The sequence below is a fragment of the Heterocephalus glaber genome, unplaced genomic scaffold (assembly GCF_053883595.1).
Source record: "Heterocephalus glaber isolate CG9 unplaced genomic scaffold, H.glaber_assembly_v1.0 deba00000331, whole genome shotgun sequence".
Lineage (NCBI taxonomy): Eukaryota > Metazoa > Chordata > Mammalia > Rodentia > Bathyergidae > Heterocephalus > Heterocephalus glaber.
Window position 1 is genome coordinate 17722912 of NW_028258142.1, and position 18552 is coordinate 17741463.

The 18552-nt window shown below is 36.1% G+C and overlaps 1 protein-coding gene and 1 long non-coding RNA gene across 4 annotated transcripts in view; one reads left to right on the forward strand and one right to left on the reverse strand.

Annotated features, from left to right (window-relative positions):
- Positions 1-4432: 4432 nt before the first annotated feature.
- Positions 4433-18552, reverse strand: part of Serpinb7 (serpin family B member 7) — a 70497-nt gene continuing 56377 nt past the window's right edge. For 2 of the 3 annotated variants that reach the window (XM_087191595.1, XM_004858456.3), the window contains 4 exons: positions 18264-18381; positions 15897-16039; positions 13201-13347; positions 4433-11625 (listed from right to left, as the gene is read on the reverse strand). In XM_087191595.1, the coding sequence (XP_087047721.1) occupies positions 11227-11625; positions 13201-13347; positions 15897-16039; positions 18264-18381 (807 nt within the window). In that variant the 3' untranslated portion in view covers positions 4433-11226. The remainder of the gene's footprint in view (positions 11626-13200; positions 13348-15896; positions 16040-18263; positions 18382-18552) is intronic. The other variant, XM_021239288.2, reaches the window with a different exon arrangement.
- LOC147830044 (uncharacterized) lies at positions 13234-15442 on the forward strand. The gene is made up of 3 exons (XR_015443188.1): positions 13234-13368; positions 14021-14172; positions 14787-15442. It is a non-coding gene; the product is annotated as an uncharacterized LOC147830044 (long non-coding RNA).

Sequence of the window (18552 nt, forward strand, 5' to 3'; positions counted from 1 at the left end):
ATTCCTCTATAGAAGCTGATTGCCAAGAGATCCAAGGATCAGATCCATTTTTTTAAAAAAAAGTTATTAATTCACTAGATAGCTATTCACAGAACCAGGAGGTTATTTGTGAAAACATGGCTAGGTGTGGTCAATGACATCTACACAATGATTGCCTGTCAATGCCCTTCACACAAGGACATTTACCAGTTTCTCTTGCCAGTAAAGTCTATTGTCTATGAAGACTTTGACTAATAAGAGTGAGGGTATGTGTTGCCATTTACCAATTTAATGGCAGAGAACATAGTTTTAGGTCACCCTACATCCCTCATTTCACAGAAATTACACCTGTCTCCCTGTGCTCTGCCTACAAACTGCACTACTATTTAGAGATTGATAACTTGAATCTTGAAAGGTCCTTCTCTCTAACCACATATTCATTCACTCACAAAGTCCTGACCAGTCAAGTCACTTCCCAAATCTGTCCAATTCATTCACTGTCCATCCTGAAGGCCTGCATTCTGGTCCAGGCCATTGGGCCTTCTCACTTGGACCACTGGCAGAGCCTCCTTGCCAATAGTCTTGAAGCATTTTAGCCCAGTGTCCACATACCAGCTAGCATCCCTTCAAAAGTGCAAACCTGAGAGTGTGACTCCCCTGCTTAGGGCCTTTAATGCCTTTGCACTAAACATAGAACAAAGACAAACTCCTCGTGGTATGGAAGGCCCTTTCAAACCCACTCTCTCCCCCTCCCCAGGCCATCTTCCACTGCTGTCCTGAGCTCTGCAGCCTGAGTAGCCTGGGTTTCTCACTACTGGCATTAGAACATACTGTAGCTTCTACAGAACCCCTTCCCCTCCCTGTGTAGTCTGCCTGCACCTGTTAATTTCTCCAGATCTGAGCCAAAGCCCCTCTTCCTTCAGAAAATCTCCAGAACAGATTTATAAGTCCCTGCTTCATACTACCATAAACTTGTGGCCCTCATTCATAGCACTAATCATCTGTGGAAATTACAACAGCCCCTTCTAGCCTAAGAATCAGAAACCTTCCAGTATTGACATTTTACCTGCATAGATATGTTTGGGGAAAAAATCATATTTTAAAATAGAATATTTGGAATATCTAGAAGGAATTTTTGTTTTCACCCCACTTTCTATTCCATTTGATTTTACCTCATTTTTTCCTTCCAACGCACTAAAGACATTAGGGTGTATTATGTTGCTTCTTTGGTGTTACATACCAATTGTGAGACTTAGACTTATAAAAGTTTACTACTTGGTGTGGTAGTACATGCCTGTAATCCCAGCATGCTGGGAAGCTGAGGGAGGAAGATTGTGAGCTTGAACCCTGGCTAGGCAATTTAGCAATTTAGTGAGACTCTGTTTCAAAATAAATAAAATAAAATAAAATAAAAAATAAACTAGAGATTGTAAAGGCCCTGAGTTCAATCTTCAGTACTTCAATAAATAAATAAATATATATTAATATTTTAAAAGTCACTTTATTTCACTAAAAGTATTCTCATATTTCAAATACAAGTGTTATTGTTTTGACTTACAACACTATAGACAAAGATCAAGAGATGAAAGGTAGATTATTAAAGGATACTCAAATGACATTATTAAGTTCAGTTACCCAGCTATTACCTGTTTTTTAGGTGAAGTCTCTGAGGCTTTTGCTTCTTACAGTCTTTTACTAGTAGTATCTAAAAAACTTAGATTTACAAATGCTACTCATGGAGCTTCATACATTGCTGTATAAAGAAATAGAAATGAATTATTAGTCTCAAAAGATGCCCAGTTGATTAAAGGCAGATATATTGCCTTTCTTTGTTGATGAGTAGAATTTGTCTGTCACTGAAGGTGTATAAATTATGCTGGAGAGAAATTATAAAGAGAAAATAAGGTAACTGTCCTTTCTCCCAGAGAGTTAACATTTAGGATAGTTTACATTAGTTTTTTAAATATAAACTCCTAGAAACTTTATTATTATAATTAATATTTAGCCAAATGAAATAGTCTAAAAGTGTGAAGACCCAAACATAAGAACACCTCCTGGAATTGCTCAAATTTATAAGAAGTATAATGTCCCAGGAAGGGCTGAGATCATTGGAGATACTTGGTCAGAAAATAGACATTCCAAGGAAAGAAAAAGCCATGTGAGAGTTGGCAGCCTGAGAGAGGATTCTGAGCATAACTAGGTACAAGTGAGAGAGACATGGTATAAGGTTCAAGGCAGTATGTTCGGATGGAAAGAGCACACATGATATACAGGCAATGGCCACCCTCTCTGACCCTCATTTTTCTTATAAAATGGGAATAGTAATAATCATCATAATAATTTCCACCTTAACAAGAACATAGTGATGACTGGGATGAGTTCAGTGAAAGTGTCTCATAAATGATAAAGCAAGAATAATGAAGAAGATGAGGATGGTAGTGGCCTTCCCATTTATTTAAAGATGAGTGAAAAAAATAACTCTTCCTGTTCCTATCGAAACAGAAGATCCATCCAGTGCACTTTCCCCTCCCTGGAGATCATGCCCTTTGTGTAGGCTTGGGCATGTGACCACCCAAACACAGAGTTCTCAAGGAGTCAGTGGTGGAGGTGGGGCTGAGTATGGCAAGGGATCCTTTTATCTAGTGACAGGCTGCACTTGCACTCTGATTTTGGCCCCTCGTTAGGAGCTTAAGAGAAGTGATTCATTTAAAATAAGGAAGGCATATTTACCATATGCCATTCTCTGTCCTTAATGGTTTCTTAAGCGAGCAGCACACACACACATGCATGCACATGTACACACACACACAGAGTAGAAAATTTGAGAACATCTCTTTGAAAAGGATGCACTGTTTCTTTTCTGAGTTCATCTGGGTAGAAATCTACACAGAGAACATGAATGTGACTAGTTTCTTGAAGAATTAAATAGGTATTTTCAAACAAGGAAGGGGAGAGTATGCCAGGCAGATGGGATGGGGTGAGCAAGGTGGAAATAGTGGGTTTGGTTTTCAAAAAGTACAGTGCTCACATGTTGCAGTTTTTGCCAGAGAAGGGTAAAACAAGCAGGAAAGGAAGGTAGTGTAAAATTGCGTATCACTTTCAAGCCAGTCTAGACAGTTTCAACTCTATCCTTATGTGTTAAAATGTTCTTAATGTTGTATTAGAAGAAGACTTGATTTTATCTGTGTTTTAGAAAGATAATTGATATTTACATATGAAATATGGAGTATCTTCATAACTTTGGAGTGCGACAGATATGAGTCAGAAGAGGCTGGCAGATCAGATAGGAGACTGCACCAGAGAGATAATGTATCCTTGATTAGAGCTGCATTGGAAAGAAAGAAAGAAAGAAAGAAAGAAAGAAAGAAAGAAAGAAAGAAAGAAAGAAAGAAAGAAAGAAAGAAAGAGAAAGAAAGGGAGGGAGGGAGGGAGAGAGAAAGGGAGAGAGAAAGAAAGAAAGAGAAAGAGGAGGATATTAAAGGAACACTTTAGTGATGGTGCCAATTAACAGTTCCAATATGAAGGAGAATACAAAGACAATCCTATTGTTTTGTGTTTAAAATTGTAGGGTTATTTTTTTTGTTGTTTCAGGCCACAACAAGCCTTTATTAGGGGAATAGATCTGCCGGGCTGTCTGAACAAAGGAGAGACAAAAGCAATATGGCCGGGGCAAGGAGAGTCTTTTATAGAGACTGGGGTGGGGTTTGTAGGGGCTGAAGTGGGATTGAGTGAGGTAGTGACTAGGGAATGGAGGAGCCGGTGATGTCACTAGGTGGCAGGAGGTGAGAGAGTATTAGGTTACTTTCTAGGTGGAACAGGGGCATGCTGGGAAGAAGGGTTTATTCTTTGGCGGGAGCAACTATCTTGGCATGATGTCACACAGGGGAGGGGGCAAGGCACGGTAGGAAGAGGGCAGCTACTATACATAATAGCTGCTGAGGTAGTGGGAGACCTATCATTCCAGGCTTTTGTTTTATGGTAGTTGGGAGAAGGTCTCTTCTTCTGGAGCTCCTTCCTGCTGACAAGGGGTGAAGATTGGGGCTAGACCTGGATCTGATGAGGCACGTGGCAAGAGGGGACCTCTTCCTTTTGTCGTACTGCCTGACCCTGCCATGATGAACTCTGTGACTGTCTGATTGGTGAATGCCCTCAATCATTCCTGCAAGAAATTTTGAAAACAGCGAACCAGGCACAGTCCAAAACAGAGAATTAAACAGATAATACTGAGGGGTCCCAAGAGTAGTAATAGCCAGGGGAGCCATGAGCTCCGGGAACCAAACATACCCCACCATTGATTAGTACCTTTGGGGGCATATCTATCTGGCCCATTGAGTTTTAATTTTTTTCATTTGACATGTAATTTTTTTATTCATTATTTACATAGGTTTTACAGAGACAGCTGGATGTTTAGGGTCTCATTTGTTATAGAAGTAAGAGGCTGTTATGGAAGTAAGAGATCATAGCTCCTGATCTAAGGACCCATGTGTCATGTCCTTGCTCTTAGAGAATGAGTGGAAAAGTGATAAACACAATTTATATAATCTTTATAATCCTTTTTTTTTGTAATATAAAAAGTGTATGTAACTGATCAAATGTCTTTTGGAGGCCAACATACCCATGAGTGTAGTGTTACTATGAACCTGACTTGTCCTTTAAATTCAAGGCCATGAAAACACACATTTTAGGTTGACAGTTCCAGCAAAGCCATGGAAGAGTTGTGTAAAGGACAGTTTTATTCCTGTGTCTTTCAGTTTTTGGAGGCCTCCTAAATATATTTAAAAATAAAGAGAACTGATAACCTCAAAAAGGACACTGGCCAACTTAAGGTGATCAAGTGTAACATAAAAGGCTTGATCTTTTTAGACACGGGTAGGTATCCAGGAAATATGAGCACAATGAAAGAAGAGGCATCATAAACAGAGAACAAGGATGTACATTATTTTAAAAGGAATAAATCTTGTAGCTGCTTAGTATAGAAGTTATCCTGACTGTGGCTGACAAGCAGGTGATTTTTTCCCAATACTCTTTTTTTTTGTATTAAATTCTTTTATTGGTACATTGTAGGTATACAACACAATTACATTTCTCATTGGGAATTGTACCTTTACATAATGCATCTTGGTTCTTATTTTTTCCCCATTCTTAGCCCTCCCTTCACGCCCTCCACCCTTCCCTATTTACAAAGACTTTATTTCCATTTTTTCCATTTCTCATCATTTTTCCTTTCCCTTCTTTCCTTTCCCCTGCCCCTCCCACTACCCCTACCCCTTTGGACCTTTTCTTCCTATTTCACATTATCAATTATTCATTCTAATCATTGGTACATTTTAGGTATACAATATAATGACATTCATCATTGGAAATTTCCACCTTTACATAGTCTCTCTTGGTTCTTATTTTTCACCCTTGCCCAGCCCTCCCTTCAACCCCTCCAGTCCTCCCTATTTACAAAGATTTTATTCCTATTTTTCCATTTTCTCATATTAATCCCATTCAATACTCTTTATGGTTTTTTGTCTTTTTGTTTTTGATCACTACACGATAGTTAATTAGTTATCACAGAATCAGAAAAACACTTATCTAAAAGGAGAGATCTGGAGACCAGTGGTTTCTAGGATTGGACATCTGTAAAGAACTTATTTTAATTTTTCTGAAAAGAATCTGTACACACTTGTAGCTAATTAATGATTTTCCCTTCTATTTAGTACCCAAAGTTTTGTATTTTTGAAATGGCTGTGTCATGAGTGAACCAAAAGATTTTAATGGGTGGGCTATGTCTTAATTTTTATGAAGTCTAGCTTTATTATTATGTCTTTGTTTTATACCTCTTTTGATTATTTTTTCTGCCAGGTGTTTAAGACCAAGTTAAAGTGAGACCTGTATCAATCAATATGAACCTCTTGTTATCTATTAAGGTCAGTTAAGTCTCCCCAGGCCATTACTTTGGAACCATGCATAGTGCCTCTCTGCTTTTCTGTCAGTGTCAGCCATCAGGATGGGTCATGGCCTTGCTTGACCAAGTTTCTTTCAGTGAAAGTATTGGAGATTTTTTTCTTGGTGACCCTCCTTTGGCACACAGTACATTGTCCTCTGGTGTCCAGTAATCTCCCAGTTTAGGAGGTTGAGTGACTTACCAAGATGTAGGACCCTGTAGAGAAGGTTCCCTCATGTTCTGGAACTTTGTTGACCTTGAGGGGCCAGGGCCAAAATATTGGCTGTCCTCATAGCCCAGTTACCTTTTAGTTTTGGTCTCCAAACTTTAGTTGTTGAACACCCAGAAGAGAAGGTCAATAGTGTTAGGATTGTCACAAGAGTAATGAACTTAACTGTTATAGTTTTACCTGAATAACAAGCATTTTGGAATTTAAAATATAGAGAACTATTACTGTTATCAGTCATGGTTGTTTTTTAGTAGTTGAATTCTTGTAGAATATTAACAGAAAAAGAGCCACAAATATTTTGACATGACAATTATGATGACTTTACCTTTGTAACACATTTAAATGGCCATCTTGATATAAAATAGCCATTGTTAAAAGTACTCATTTTTTAAAAACACCAAAAGTTTTTATCTAAATTATCTTTTTAATACATAAATAAATAAATAAATTATCTTTTGATAGGATACCATCTAAAGAAAATATCTCAGCCTATATAGTATCTGTTGTCATAAATAGCTGGAGTGTATGAAAAGGCAAATACCTGAATCAAAGAGAGGTTATTATCATAAACAAATATTAGAAAACCTGTACAGACAGAAAGTACAAATACATTTAGTTCACTAGAAAAAATAAAACCTTGTTATTGTTGTTTTTTTACAGGATATTTAGTCCTTTGAAAATGACCAGTGTAAGCATACCATAATAACATATTTAGAATTTATCCCTTTGATGACAATTGATATAAACAGTATAATAATATATTTAAGTAATATTTATTGATATGTCTTTTATAAGGCTATGAAAACTATTGGGTCAGTCTGTTGTAAGATGAAAACTGTTGAGGTCCCCCTACTGAACAAAGACTGGAAAATATTTCCATGCGGCTGCTCCTTTGTTCACCAAGGGGAGCATGCCTTGAACTTAATAACCTTTAACTATAAACAAAACAGCTGTATGATTGGACAAAAAACAAAGATATAAGACAATTTATAAAACTAGAGTGCACTCAAATATATTTAGCCCAATAGAATTAAAATATCTTTATAATTTTAGGTTTAGAATTATAAATAAGACTATTTAAAACTTTTTGTAAGTCAATTAACAGAGATCTCTTATAGAATTAGAATCAGAACAAATGAAAACTCTATTCCTGTAGACCTTTATAACAAACTTAAAACCAATAAGCAAACATATATATTTCCTTTATAAATCACTTCCACACACCTTCCTGACATACCTAGGCCTTTTGGTCTTCTCCTTTTAACCAGACATATAAAATCCTTTTATATCAAAAATATATCTTTTACTTATAGCTTTTTAAATATTTTGTCTCTGACTCACTATAAACCTTTTATGAGACAGAGAGTCATATGGTCTCTGTGGCCTCTATCTGCCTAGCCTAGCTGAGAGTCCTATTGTGGGAAATTTTTTGATACAGACATCAGGATTAGAGAAGAAGGAGCCTAAGCATTTTTTAATTTGAGAAAGATCAAAGAAAGAGAACAGCACATGTACTCTAACAATGCCCTCGGTCCCAGCAACCTCTCAGAGAGGCATCTGTGTGGGTGGGGCCCATGTGGGAAGGGTGGGTAGTGAGAATGGGTTCGGGGAGATGGTGGGGATGGGGGAGGAGAAGGTAAAGGAGGATCACAAGATGGCGGAGGAGGAGGATCACAAGATGGTGGAGAAGGGCCATGTGGTGAGGTGGAAGGAGACAAAGGAGAAGTATAAGATGGCGGGGGAGAAGAAGCACAGGACAAGCAGAAGGGTTTAGAGGGTTATAAGGTGGGAGAAGTGTGAGTGGTGAGTGATCAGCTGGATCGAATGTCTTGGAATCAGAAGGAGTGGAATTGGGAAAGGTGAGCAGCAAAGCTCAGGGTAGGAGCACTTGAGAAGGAGAACAGGTTTGACAGAAGGAGGGTCAAGAGTATAGGTAGAAAAAAGGCTTGTACATAAGGGATTTCTGACCATTTGCCATTGTGTTGACAGAAGTTGTGTAAGTCACAAAGTATGTTAAAATCAAAAGTGCCATTTTTGGGCCATGGAACCCCATTATCTAATTTATACTGAAGCCAAACCTGATTACAATAGAAAACAAGTCTTTTCAGCTTAAAGTCTGGTCCCCAAAATCGGAGGGATTTGAGTTGTGCCAGGAGGCAGCCCAGAGGCATTGAGGAAGGGGGTTTGGATTGTTGGGCCCCCATGTTAGAGTGGGTGAGGAGGAGGCAGCTCCTAGGGAGAAGGACAAAGGGGAGAAGCATCCTTGTCTCCTTTGACAATCTCTGAGTGAGTTTCCCAGAGGGAGAGAGAACAAGACAGAGAACCCGACGAGAGGGAGGCTGAACTCCCTACTCACCCAGACATTGGTGACCAGTGTGGATGTGTAGCGTCAGCAATGGCAAAGGTAGAAAGCCCCGGAGGGTCTTGGCAATGGCAGACATGGTCCGATGGAGATGGCCTAAAGGTCAATCAGTCCCATCCTGTGGTGGATCGTCCATTAATGGACCATCTACCATCTGAGTCATGGCACCAGAAAGGTCAGGTAAAAGGGCCAAAAACCAAGACCAGACCAGGCCACAACAAGCCTTTATTAGGGGAATAGATCTGCCGGGCTGTCTCTGAACAAAGGAGAGACAAAAGCCTGTAGGGTTATTTTATGGCTAAAAGTGTGTGCCCAAGAAGTCATGGCAACCTCAAGGAGAATATAGTAATATCTTTCATCTTAGAAACATGCTTAGATAGTTTCACTCTAGGATATTCAGGTAGGCTTATTTTAGAGGAGATTGTGATTTCAAATGCAATTACTAAAACATGTAAGTACTAACATCAACAATTATTAAACCCATGTAACTAGTTGGGATCATATAGAGAAAGAATTTTGAGAAAAGAGGATAAGGATTCTGAAAGACCTACAGTTGATAAGCAGATCAAAGAAATATGATCCTAAAAGATAAAAAGTCTTATTCATTATACAATCACCATCTTGATTTTATACTATTGTGGTCCCTGAGGTCTCACTTCCTTTGCAAACCATGTTCTTGGGACTAATGACTTCATTCAGTCCCTGAGGCACTGAGTGCCTCCTACATGTTGTATTATGATGTGAGAGTACAGAATGTGAGGATCCTGTCTCAAGGAGCATAAAATTCAATGGTAAAAGAAGGGTTGAGCAGTTGCTACCTTTTCTACTAATGAGCCTAATATGTATTATCATTCAATAAAAAAAATGAATGCTTCCACAAGAGCCACAGTTTCAGAAGTTTTTCAAGTTTTGACAATCTACTAAACTAAAGCTATGTCACAATTATACATCACTAGCCTTTGGTGGAAAAAAATGGAACCTTAACCAATAAGGTAAGATTTATGGGCAGGACCAAAAAACCAAAATTGTAAAATTTTGTAAAGGAAAGTTTGTGTTTATTTTTTCTACACCACTATGCTCTTAATGTTGTGCCCTCCCAAATTCATATATTGAAACCTAAGATTTACTGCAACAGTAAATATTAACTGATTCGGACATATGCTATTTCCCTACAACCTCACTTTCACTCTCTGATGTCACTTCAGTGGATTTGAGTTCCCTTGTGGCTTCCTGGAGAATTCTGTCAATAGGAAGCATGGCCAGGTGTGTGAACTACATGGCTGCCATCAGAATCCATGCTCTGTCTCCAGTCCTTAATGGATATACTATTTTTAAATGGTAATAGATGGTAATGATAATTAGAAAATTAAGTTCTTCCCCAAAAGCACATTACTGCTATTTAGTTTGTTCCCTACAAAATTCTCCAACAAAAGCATAATATTTATGCTAAATGTTGCTGAGTAAATTATTTTGGGCATTTTTTACATCTTTCAAATCATGTCACATTTACTTATTCATACCACATTCATGGATTTCATAACACTGATGAAAATCAAGCATCTGCCAGGTCTCATACTAAGGCACACAGAGCTGTGTCATAGACTACCCTTGATTTATACACTTACTATTCAGATGAAAGGCTTTTGTAATGAAAACGTAACTCAATAAAGTGTTATTATTTATGAATACCTAAGTAAATTCAGCATGGTCTCAGTTTATTTTTAATCTGTTTGTAAAAGTTACTTATAACTTACTATAAATGTTCATATCTGTGAATCATTTGCTTCATGCATTTAAATCCTAGTATTTAAAAGTAGCTCATTATTCTGCATATTTGTAAAAAAAATTATCTGAAACAAATCAGCAATATTGAACCAAATCAGATTTATTCTACAAAAGCATTCTTTTCTTCATTGTTTGCTTATGTGGTCTAGAAAATAGAGAAAAAATTGGTAGTCTCACAGTTGATCAGAGGAAAACAATCACACTGTACAGACATGTATTTTTTATTATGATAAATAGGGAAAACCTGTAAACTTCACAGCATATTAAATAATATGCTGTAAATAACAACTGCAAACAGTTGGAAGTACTTAATATTTGAAAAACTATGTACATATTAATTCTTATCAAAGGAAGCCCAAAAGATGTCAATTTGAAATTATTAATGACATTTTTTGTGGTGCCCAAACTCAATTTCATATTTTTTCAGCATCTAGATTTTATACTGACTTAGAATCAAATGAGTAAACTCTAATGTCTTCTTCAGATCAGCAAAGAAAAGAAGTTCTTCATATTTATTTCTCAGAAGCAGCTAGTCTTACTTCCTAAATCATTTAGGGTGAGGCTAGAATATCTGTGATAACTGCAGAGTTTCAAAACAAAAAAAAGATTCTTAGGCTGCTTCTGCATTCTCATTGCCAGTAAACCAGAATGCATAATTCCCAGCTGGGCCATGAATCAGATTTGTAGAAATGAAGGTGGGTAGAAAATCAATAAAATTAAAGGCCAGGGAGGAAAACCCAGTAGAAATGCTAAGAATAGGAATCAAGGTCATGATCCAGATGTCTAAGAAGGATCAAGTCACCAGTATCATCTGCTGATCAATATTAGGAAGAAATAAACTCAAAGAAAACATCATGTAATTGTAATTAAACAAATATATTCACTCCTGATGTTTCTTTAATGCTGCAGGGACTATGGTAACAGAAATTGATTGGATTTTCAAGGGCAAGAGACTTTGCCACTAAATAAGATAATGTCATTCTTTCTGATGACAAATAGGAATGGGTGATCAGCTTTAAACACTGTGGACTCAGGAAGATGCTTTTCTACAATGTTACTTTCAGTGGCTGCAGTTGCCTGGGTGCCCTCCTCTGTGACCTCTATATACGATTTGTGCATTAGCTTTGATATATAGAGACGACCTCCAGAAGCTATTCCAGAGAGATCAGCTCTGGACTCATCAAAGATATCTTTCAGCCCTAGGGCTTCCAAATGGTGTTTCATTTCATAATTCTTCTCTATCTTGAACTTAGGAAGAAACACTTCCACAAATTGAGAGTTCATTTTTCTTGGATTGGTCCATTTCATTAGATTCCTAAATGTCAGGCTTTTTTCAATCTGTAGGAATAATTAAAAATACTTTAGAATCACATGGTAAAGAAAAAGAAGCAACAACTACAAAAAGATTTTTACATTTAAGTACATGACTGGGTCCTGAGGCAGTTTGGAAAGAGAAAATGATTTAAATAAATAGTTTAAGTGCTTTTTAACAAACCACATGTTTAATTTTCTCTGCTAGGACAAGGTGTGGCTTGTTTGCACTGCAGGGCCTATCTGTTCTCTGCCCACATAGGAACAATAGGTAGGTGAAAGAATATAGAAATCCAAAAATGGTCACGGGGTGGGGGGGAGTCAGCAGTTGTTTAAATCGGTGTTTTCTGACCATTGTTCTGATATGAAGACACAGGGGAAAAAAAGTTTAACAGCTTACACAAGTAAGCCAATAAAAGCCAGGAGGGTCCAGGCAAAAACTCCAGAGCCCCATTACTGGAAGCTTAGGAGATCAGTATCTCTCAGCACAGTCACTCACATTGGCAGGCTGGGATCCAAGTCAGTTTTCCTACTCAACACCTGACACAGTGAAGCTCAGCAGGGAGTCGGGAGGTGAGCCCAGGGTGCAGAGCAAGCAACCTAAGTTATGCAGTTAGGTGCCCATATCTCTCTCCATCACTATGGCCACTACCAAAAGATTCACAAATTGAATCTGCCAGCTTTTGAATATTGAGAATTGATCATAGTTTTTTCTAGATTTAGAATGGGAAGATTTTTTTATGATCGTTTCCAAATCTTATATTTAGACATTTCTTCTCAAATCTAGAATTATTGGAATTCTTTCTCGTCTTTTCATATATATTAAACTCTACTTGTATTTCTATCAAGGACTTAAATTTATACAAACAATGTGTTTGAATTTTCTGTGTGTAAATTTTCCAGTTTGTGGCTAACCTATAATAACTTTCTATTGGGAATTGGATTTTTTTCCCATTCAGCCCACTGCAATGCCAACTTTCTCATAATTATCCAGTAATGCAGGATTATGTAAGTATTTAACCTTAGAAAGTAAGTAAATTTATACTAATCTAATTTGTATATTATTAGCTAAATCTATTATAGTAAAGAAAACTCAAACAATAAATGCAAGAGTGAGCTATCTTGTGAGCTATCTACTACTGCTTACTTTTCCTTGGGCTGCTTTATTAATATAATCACTTTAAGTTAAAATGAATGATATTTGCTAAAATCTGTTAAGAAGATTATAAAGTAAATTATCGATCAAACAGGAGTACCAATATCTTATAGCCACACATTAGATTTAACAGTGCCAGGTGTATGATAATTTTCCCTCTGCTCTTTTTTTAAAAAGGCTATTAAGATGAAAGCCTAATGAGAGAAAGCCATTACACAGATACAGTGTTCTATGTAGAAACTAAATTTCTGAAGCTTTAAAAAGTCAATCTATAGCATCTATAATGGTATATTAGTAGGTATTTCTTAAATATTTGTCCAACATGTAAATGGGTAAGTAACTAATATCTTAACAATCTGAAATGTCAACATTAATAGATAAAAATATGATCAAGAGTATCCTTACTATCTTCTTATTTCCTAATATCAGAAGGGACAGGAACTTACTTGGGACAGGTCTCTTTCAGGCAATAGAACGTACATGCTTATGCCACCATGATATCTGAGCTGAAGCACCTGCATGGAAGGATCCTGAATTGTGGTCAGATTGAACCTCCGTTCTTGGTGCATCATGGGAACAGCTTGCTTAGAACACTGCAAGTAAAGTCATAAAAGGTTATTATAATGCCACTTCTTTTTGGGTTTTGGCCGAGTACACACAACAATATTGTATTGGTACAGTCTATACTGTAGTTTTTTCTGACATGTTGCCAATACTGGTTGGATTAGTGAACATCTTAATGGTAAGAGCACAGATTTTGAGTTTATACCTGAGTTTAAAAATTTTAAACTATGTGACCTAAGGGTAAGTAACCTCACCTCTGTCTCTCTCTGTATTCTCAGCTATATAAAGGAGATGACAATAATCCCCGTTGTTTAGGTTTGCCAGGATTATGCGAGGCAATATGTTTAGCAGTAGAAACATTGTCTTCTTAACTTTTTAACTGAAAATGTCTATACAATAATTAATAAATAACTACTAAACAATATAAAAAACGAATGCCACAGTTTTTTCTCTTACCAAAATTAAAATACAAATTAATACCATCAAAATTATACAACTTAAGAATGAAGTCTGGAATAATTAAAAATTTCTGCAAGATATTTGGTAGTATTCTTTCAATCAACTTGAAAAAACTCAGCAGCTCTTTGCTTGGGGATAGCATGTATTGATTTAAAAACACCATAGAGGTGCAATAAACTGTCTTTTTCCTATTTATATTATGATCTACTAACTTGTCAATATTTCTCCAATATCCCCTTTTAGAACAAAAGGTTCTACGTGGGAGAAGAGATAATTCTCTGTCCTTGAAGCAAATATCCTTTTCCCTCTGGAAAAGCTCTGACTTAGAGACTAATTCTCAGAAAGAAAAGATATAGAAAAATGAAGAAAAAGCACACACTTGCCCAAGGAGATAGGTAAGATGGCATGAGCCTGGCTCAAGGGGGGCTGGAATGTCATAATCACAATGCTTCGTGTCTATATGAGGCAGGGGAAGAATCACATGCTCCAGGGGTGATTTCATAATGTTTAATGTGATGGAAACAGCACTAATATCAGTGTTTGAGGTTCCAAAGTCTATTCCATTATAAATTATGTATTATAGTAATGTTATACAGGGTGTGCAGCCTTCCCAGAAGAGAGTGTAAAACAGGTTATTATGGGATATTACTTGGTAAAATAAAAACTTCAAAAGGAGGGGGGGAAAACAAATAAAACAAAGCCCCAATCCAGGAATGAGAAATATTTTTTGCTTTTGTCTTCATTATTGGAAATGAGACGACAAATACAGTTTATCATGGAGAAGTTGAAGGAAGAGGTAGGAAATAAAATCTCACTTCAAAACCATGTCAGTCTTAGTCATTGAGATTTTAGCACTACCTAGTACACTTCATATTTTTCTAGTACTACTTAGTGTGTTTCTTATAGATAAAACCTGTATAAGGCGAGCTGTATTTTATTAGGATTTATTATATTATTTTTCATACATAATTTTCAAAATATTTCTGTGTCCATCTCTTTCTTTCTGCAGCGATGCCTACATCATGAATTTGCTCCCCCAGATTCTGACTCAGGACCCTCCAGTGGTGGATACACAGATCAGCTGACTTGCAGTCCCTGCAGGCTGCCAGAAACAAATCAGCACAGCAAGCCTGGTATGCATCCTAGTTCCAGTCTTGGTTTCATTAAGTCTCTTCTTGCAACTCCAAAAGAGTTACCATACCTGCAGATGAGGCCCACCTGTGTCATCTTTTGTTTCCCATCTTCTGAGTCATTTGGTGATCTCTAATTGCTATCAGCACTCAGAATTTCTGTGTCTACAACCTCTGGTATGGGCGAGTGTAGACTGAACATTTTAATATTTGAAAATAAAGCTAAATTTTAAAGTTAAATTTCAATTGTACTGTCTCAACATAAAAGGCTGATTAAAAAGAAGTTTAGACATCATCTATTCAAATCAGTTTGTTTTGCATGTGAAGAAGAGGAGATCTATAGAGGTTAACTGGCCTCAGATGACTGGGTTCCTATGAAGCTAGACAGGGATGCCAATTTGATATATCTGGCATTTCTACTATACTAAGACTTACATGCACATTGGTATAAAAAGAAGAAAAAAATAAGAGGATATATTTTATGAAAGTTGACAAAAAGATGTTTTATATTTTTAAAATGAAGAAATAAATATATTTGGAAATGCATAACTTTATTAAATATAACTTTTCCTCATATAAAAAGAAATACAACCTTGCTTTGACTCAGGAAAATTATTGATGGTGATTTTAAATATAAATCCACAGTCAAAATTATAAAAATAACAGATGCATTTTTTAATCATGTTTTCTATGTATATGGATCCAACTAGAATATCTTAACATAAGTTCATTCTTTAATACTTCTTTTAATTTTAAGTATATATTAAGAAATATTTAGGAAATATGAATTTATGGACTAGACCTCTTCGGTTGTGTTTTATAACCTGCATTAGCATTGCCTTATAAATCAACTGCTCATATAATATTGGCAATGCAGAAAATGGATAAAGAAGTGGTGAAACTACCATTTATTTATTGAAATACCACAATTTCCTGCAAAGAAACACTACTGGAAAAAGTTCCCTAAATGATATCAGAGATGTACATACCTTGGGTGATTTGAAACGGCACTTTATAGTTTCACTTTGGGTGAAAGCTGATTTCCATTTGCCTTTGAAGTATACGGCATTCACCAGCACCATGACAGCCGATGAGCTAATGCTACTATCACTAAACACCTTTTTTATTTTGCCTTTTGAAAAATTTGTAGAGGAAAGACATGTTAGATCATTAATGGTCACAATGGTTTTTTTTTACAAAATAATAATAATTATAATAACAATTCTGGTGACATTAATAACCTATGAGCAATTAGTATGTCTGGCACTTTCTAAAACCTTTAAGTACAATATTCAATTTAATCCTCATAAAATCTCTGGGAGGTAAGCACTGTTATTGTTTCTGCTTTCTGGTGAAGAAGTTGAGGCACAGAAGAATTAAGTAATTTATATAAAATCACACAATGATAATGCCACAACAGTAGGATTCCAGTCAAGAAAGCAACCTCAGGAGTCCCTGCTCATAGCAAAAGCACCAGATGCTTTTACTGCTCTGACGAGGTCACCTCTAGTCACTGTGCTACTCCAAGTATAAATTAGCCCCATTTGTTTGAAAATGCTAATTTTTTCCTTCCTTCTTTCCACATTAATGAGTTTCTGCTAGAAATTTTTAACCCATTCTTGGTAGTAGAATAGCAACAACACTGGACTCACATTCTGGCTCAACAGAGACAACTAAAAAAGCAGTTGTGACACACTAGGACCATCTCTATGTGATATGTGTTCGATGGGGCACAGGTTAGGAACAACTAACTGTGGATAGGGCTGTCTGCTTGAGGTAAGGGCAATGTGAGGTGGGGGGAGCAATGATCTTTCTTAAATCAGAGAGTTGTTTATTCAAAGATAGCGAAGTGAATCTGGGGAAACTGACTCATTCCTCTGCATTAGGGAGAGTACAGTTAGATAGGTCGGAGGCAGGGCCCAGGTGATGAAGAGCCTTGAATGTCTGGTAAGAATTTCATATTATCCTGAAAATGATGGCAAGTGATTGTTCAGATTTCACTGAAAGTGAAGGAATGGCATGTCATGATGGCTCAGATTTTTCTTTCAAAAGGATGGCTATGATATTATGTAGATGAGGGAGCAGTAACTGTGATCTACATGTGTTGTTTAGAATATTGACAACAATGTGAAATTATTTTCCTCAAATAAATATTGAATGCACATGCTTATCAAAATTATTGGGGTGGGGATTTAGCTCAGTGCTTTTGCCGCCTGCTGCGCAAGTGCAGGGACCCGAGTTCGATCCCCAATACCAAAAAAAATAAAAACAAAATTAAGATAAAATAAAGTGCACGCATTTGTATTCTCCATATTTAAAAAAATTATTGTAATCATACACATATATGAATGACAAAAGAAGAGAAATAAATATTCCAAATTGAAAAAGATATTAGTAATCTGATACCCTTAAATATTAAATGTTACACAGAATACCATTCGGTTACTAAACAAGTAGCAATTACATAGCTTCTCTTAATTTATAAATGCTATAATTTGAAACTTTCAATGGTTAAAGATCACAGCAACCACTACTGATATAAGGATGCATAAATGAACAAAAAGAAAATTAAGATATTGTATTTTTAGTCCCAGAACTAACTGTACACTGGTTGATGTTTCCATTTAAGAATGTATGTTACCTGTCTCATGTTTCTGAGGTGAAGACAGATTCAACAAAAGCACATATAATGTTGAGGGTACAAATTGTAGCCAATCCTTAGGCAAAGATGTAATTACTAACTCAGAGATGGGTTGATTAACAAAACAAAGGATGGGTGATTTTCCATGTTTTAAAGTACTGAAATATACATGTACTAACTTAATGTACTAAATCATAATATTGACTAGAATTTAGTTTTTAATTATGAAAGAGTCTTATCAATGAAGAGCTCAACATTTTCAAGAAGGTCTACCTTTGCCCAAAATGTTTTTTTAACACATGAAATTTTTAAAAAGATAAGCTGTATATCTTTTAGAAAAAGCAATGAAATGAAAATTAATTTCTTTGACAGTAGGATGTTATACCTGTAAGATTCAGACCAAGAAGAAGCAGTAAAATGAAAATTAACCCAATCCTAACAAAATGGATTAACCATTAGAATAAAATATTGTGTATGGTTATTGAAAATAATGTCTTATAAACAACTCTTAGATTTGTTCTCTTAATGAGGGTGAGATATTGTGGTTAATTTGGGAAATTACCTCAGCTTGTTATTTATTTATGAAATGATCATAATGTGTGTTTGATTTGGGGTTAGTGGGAGCTATTCTTTATTGTAGAAAGAGTCTTGCATAAAGTTATTAATATTCAATTTACCTAACAAATCTTGTAGAAAAGTAGGGTATTGCACTCACCATGTGTCACATTTTTAATCCACTTATTAATTCTATATGTAGTATCTTCTATATCATTTGTAAAATCAACTCGGTCCACTTTGGCCTCGTACAATTTTTCAGCACACTCAATATACTTCTATAAATAAGAATGCAGTTCTATAAAATTCTTATATTTACAAGTTAACACAAACTGAACATATAAGAAATGTATTTGTGAACTTGTCTCAACTTCTACTGCTTTATTGAATAATTAAATTCAAATATGCCTCAAAAATGAGTACATATAGCTGGAAACATAGACAAGTGC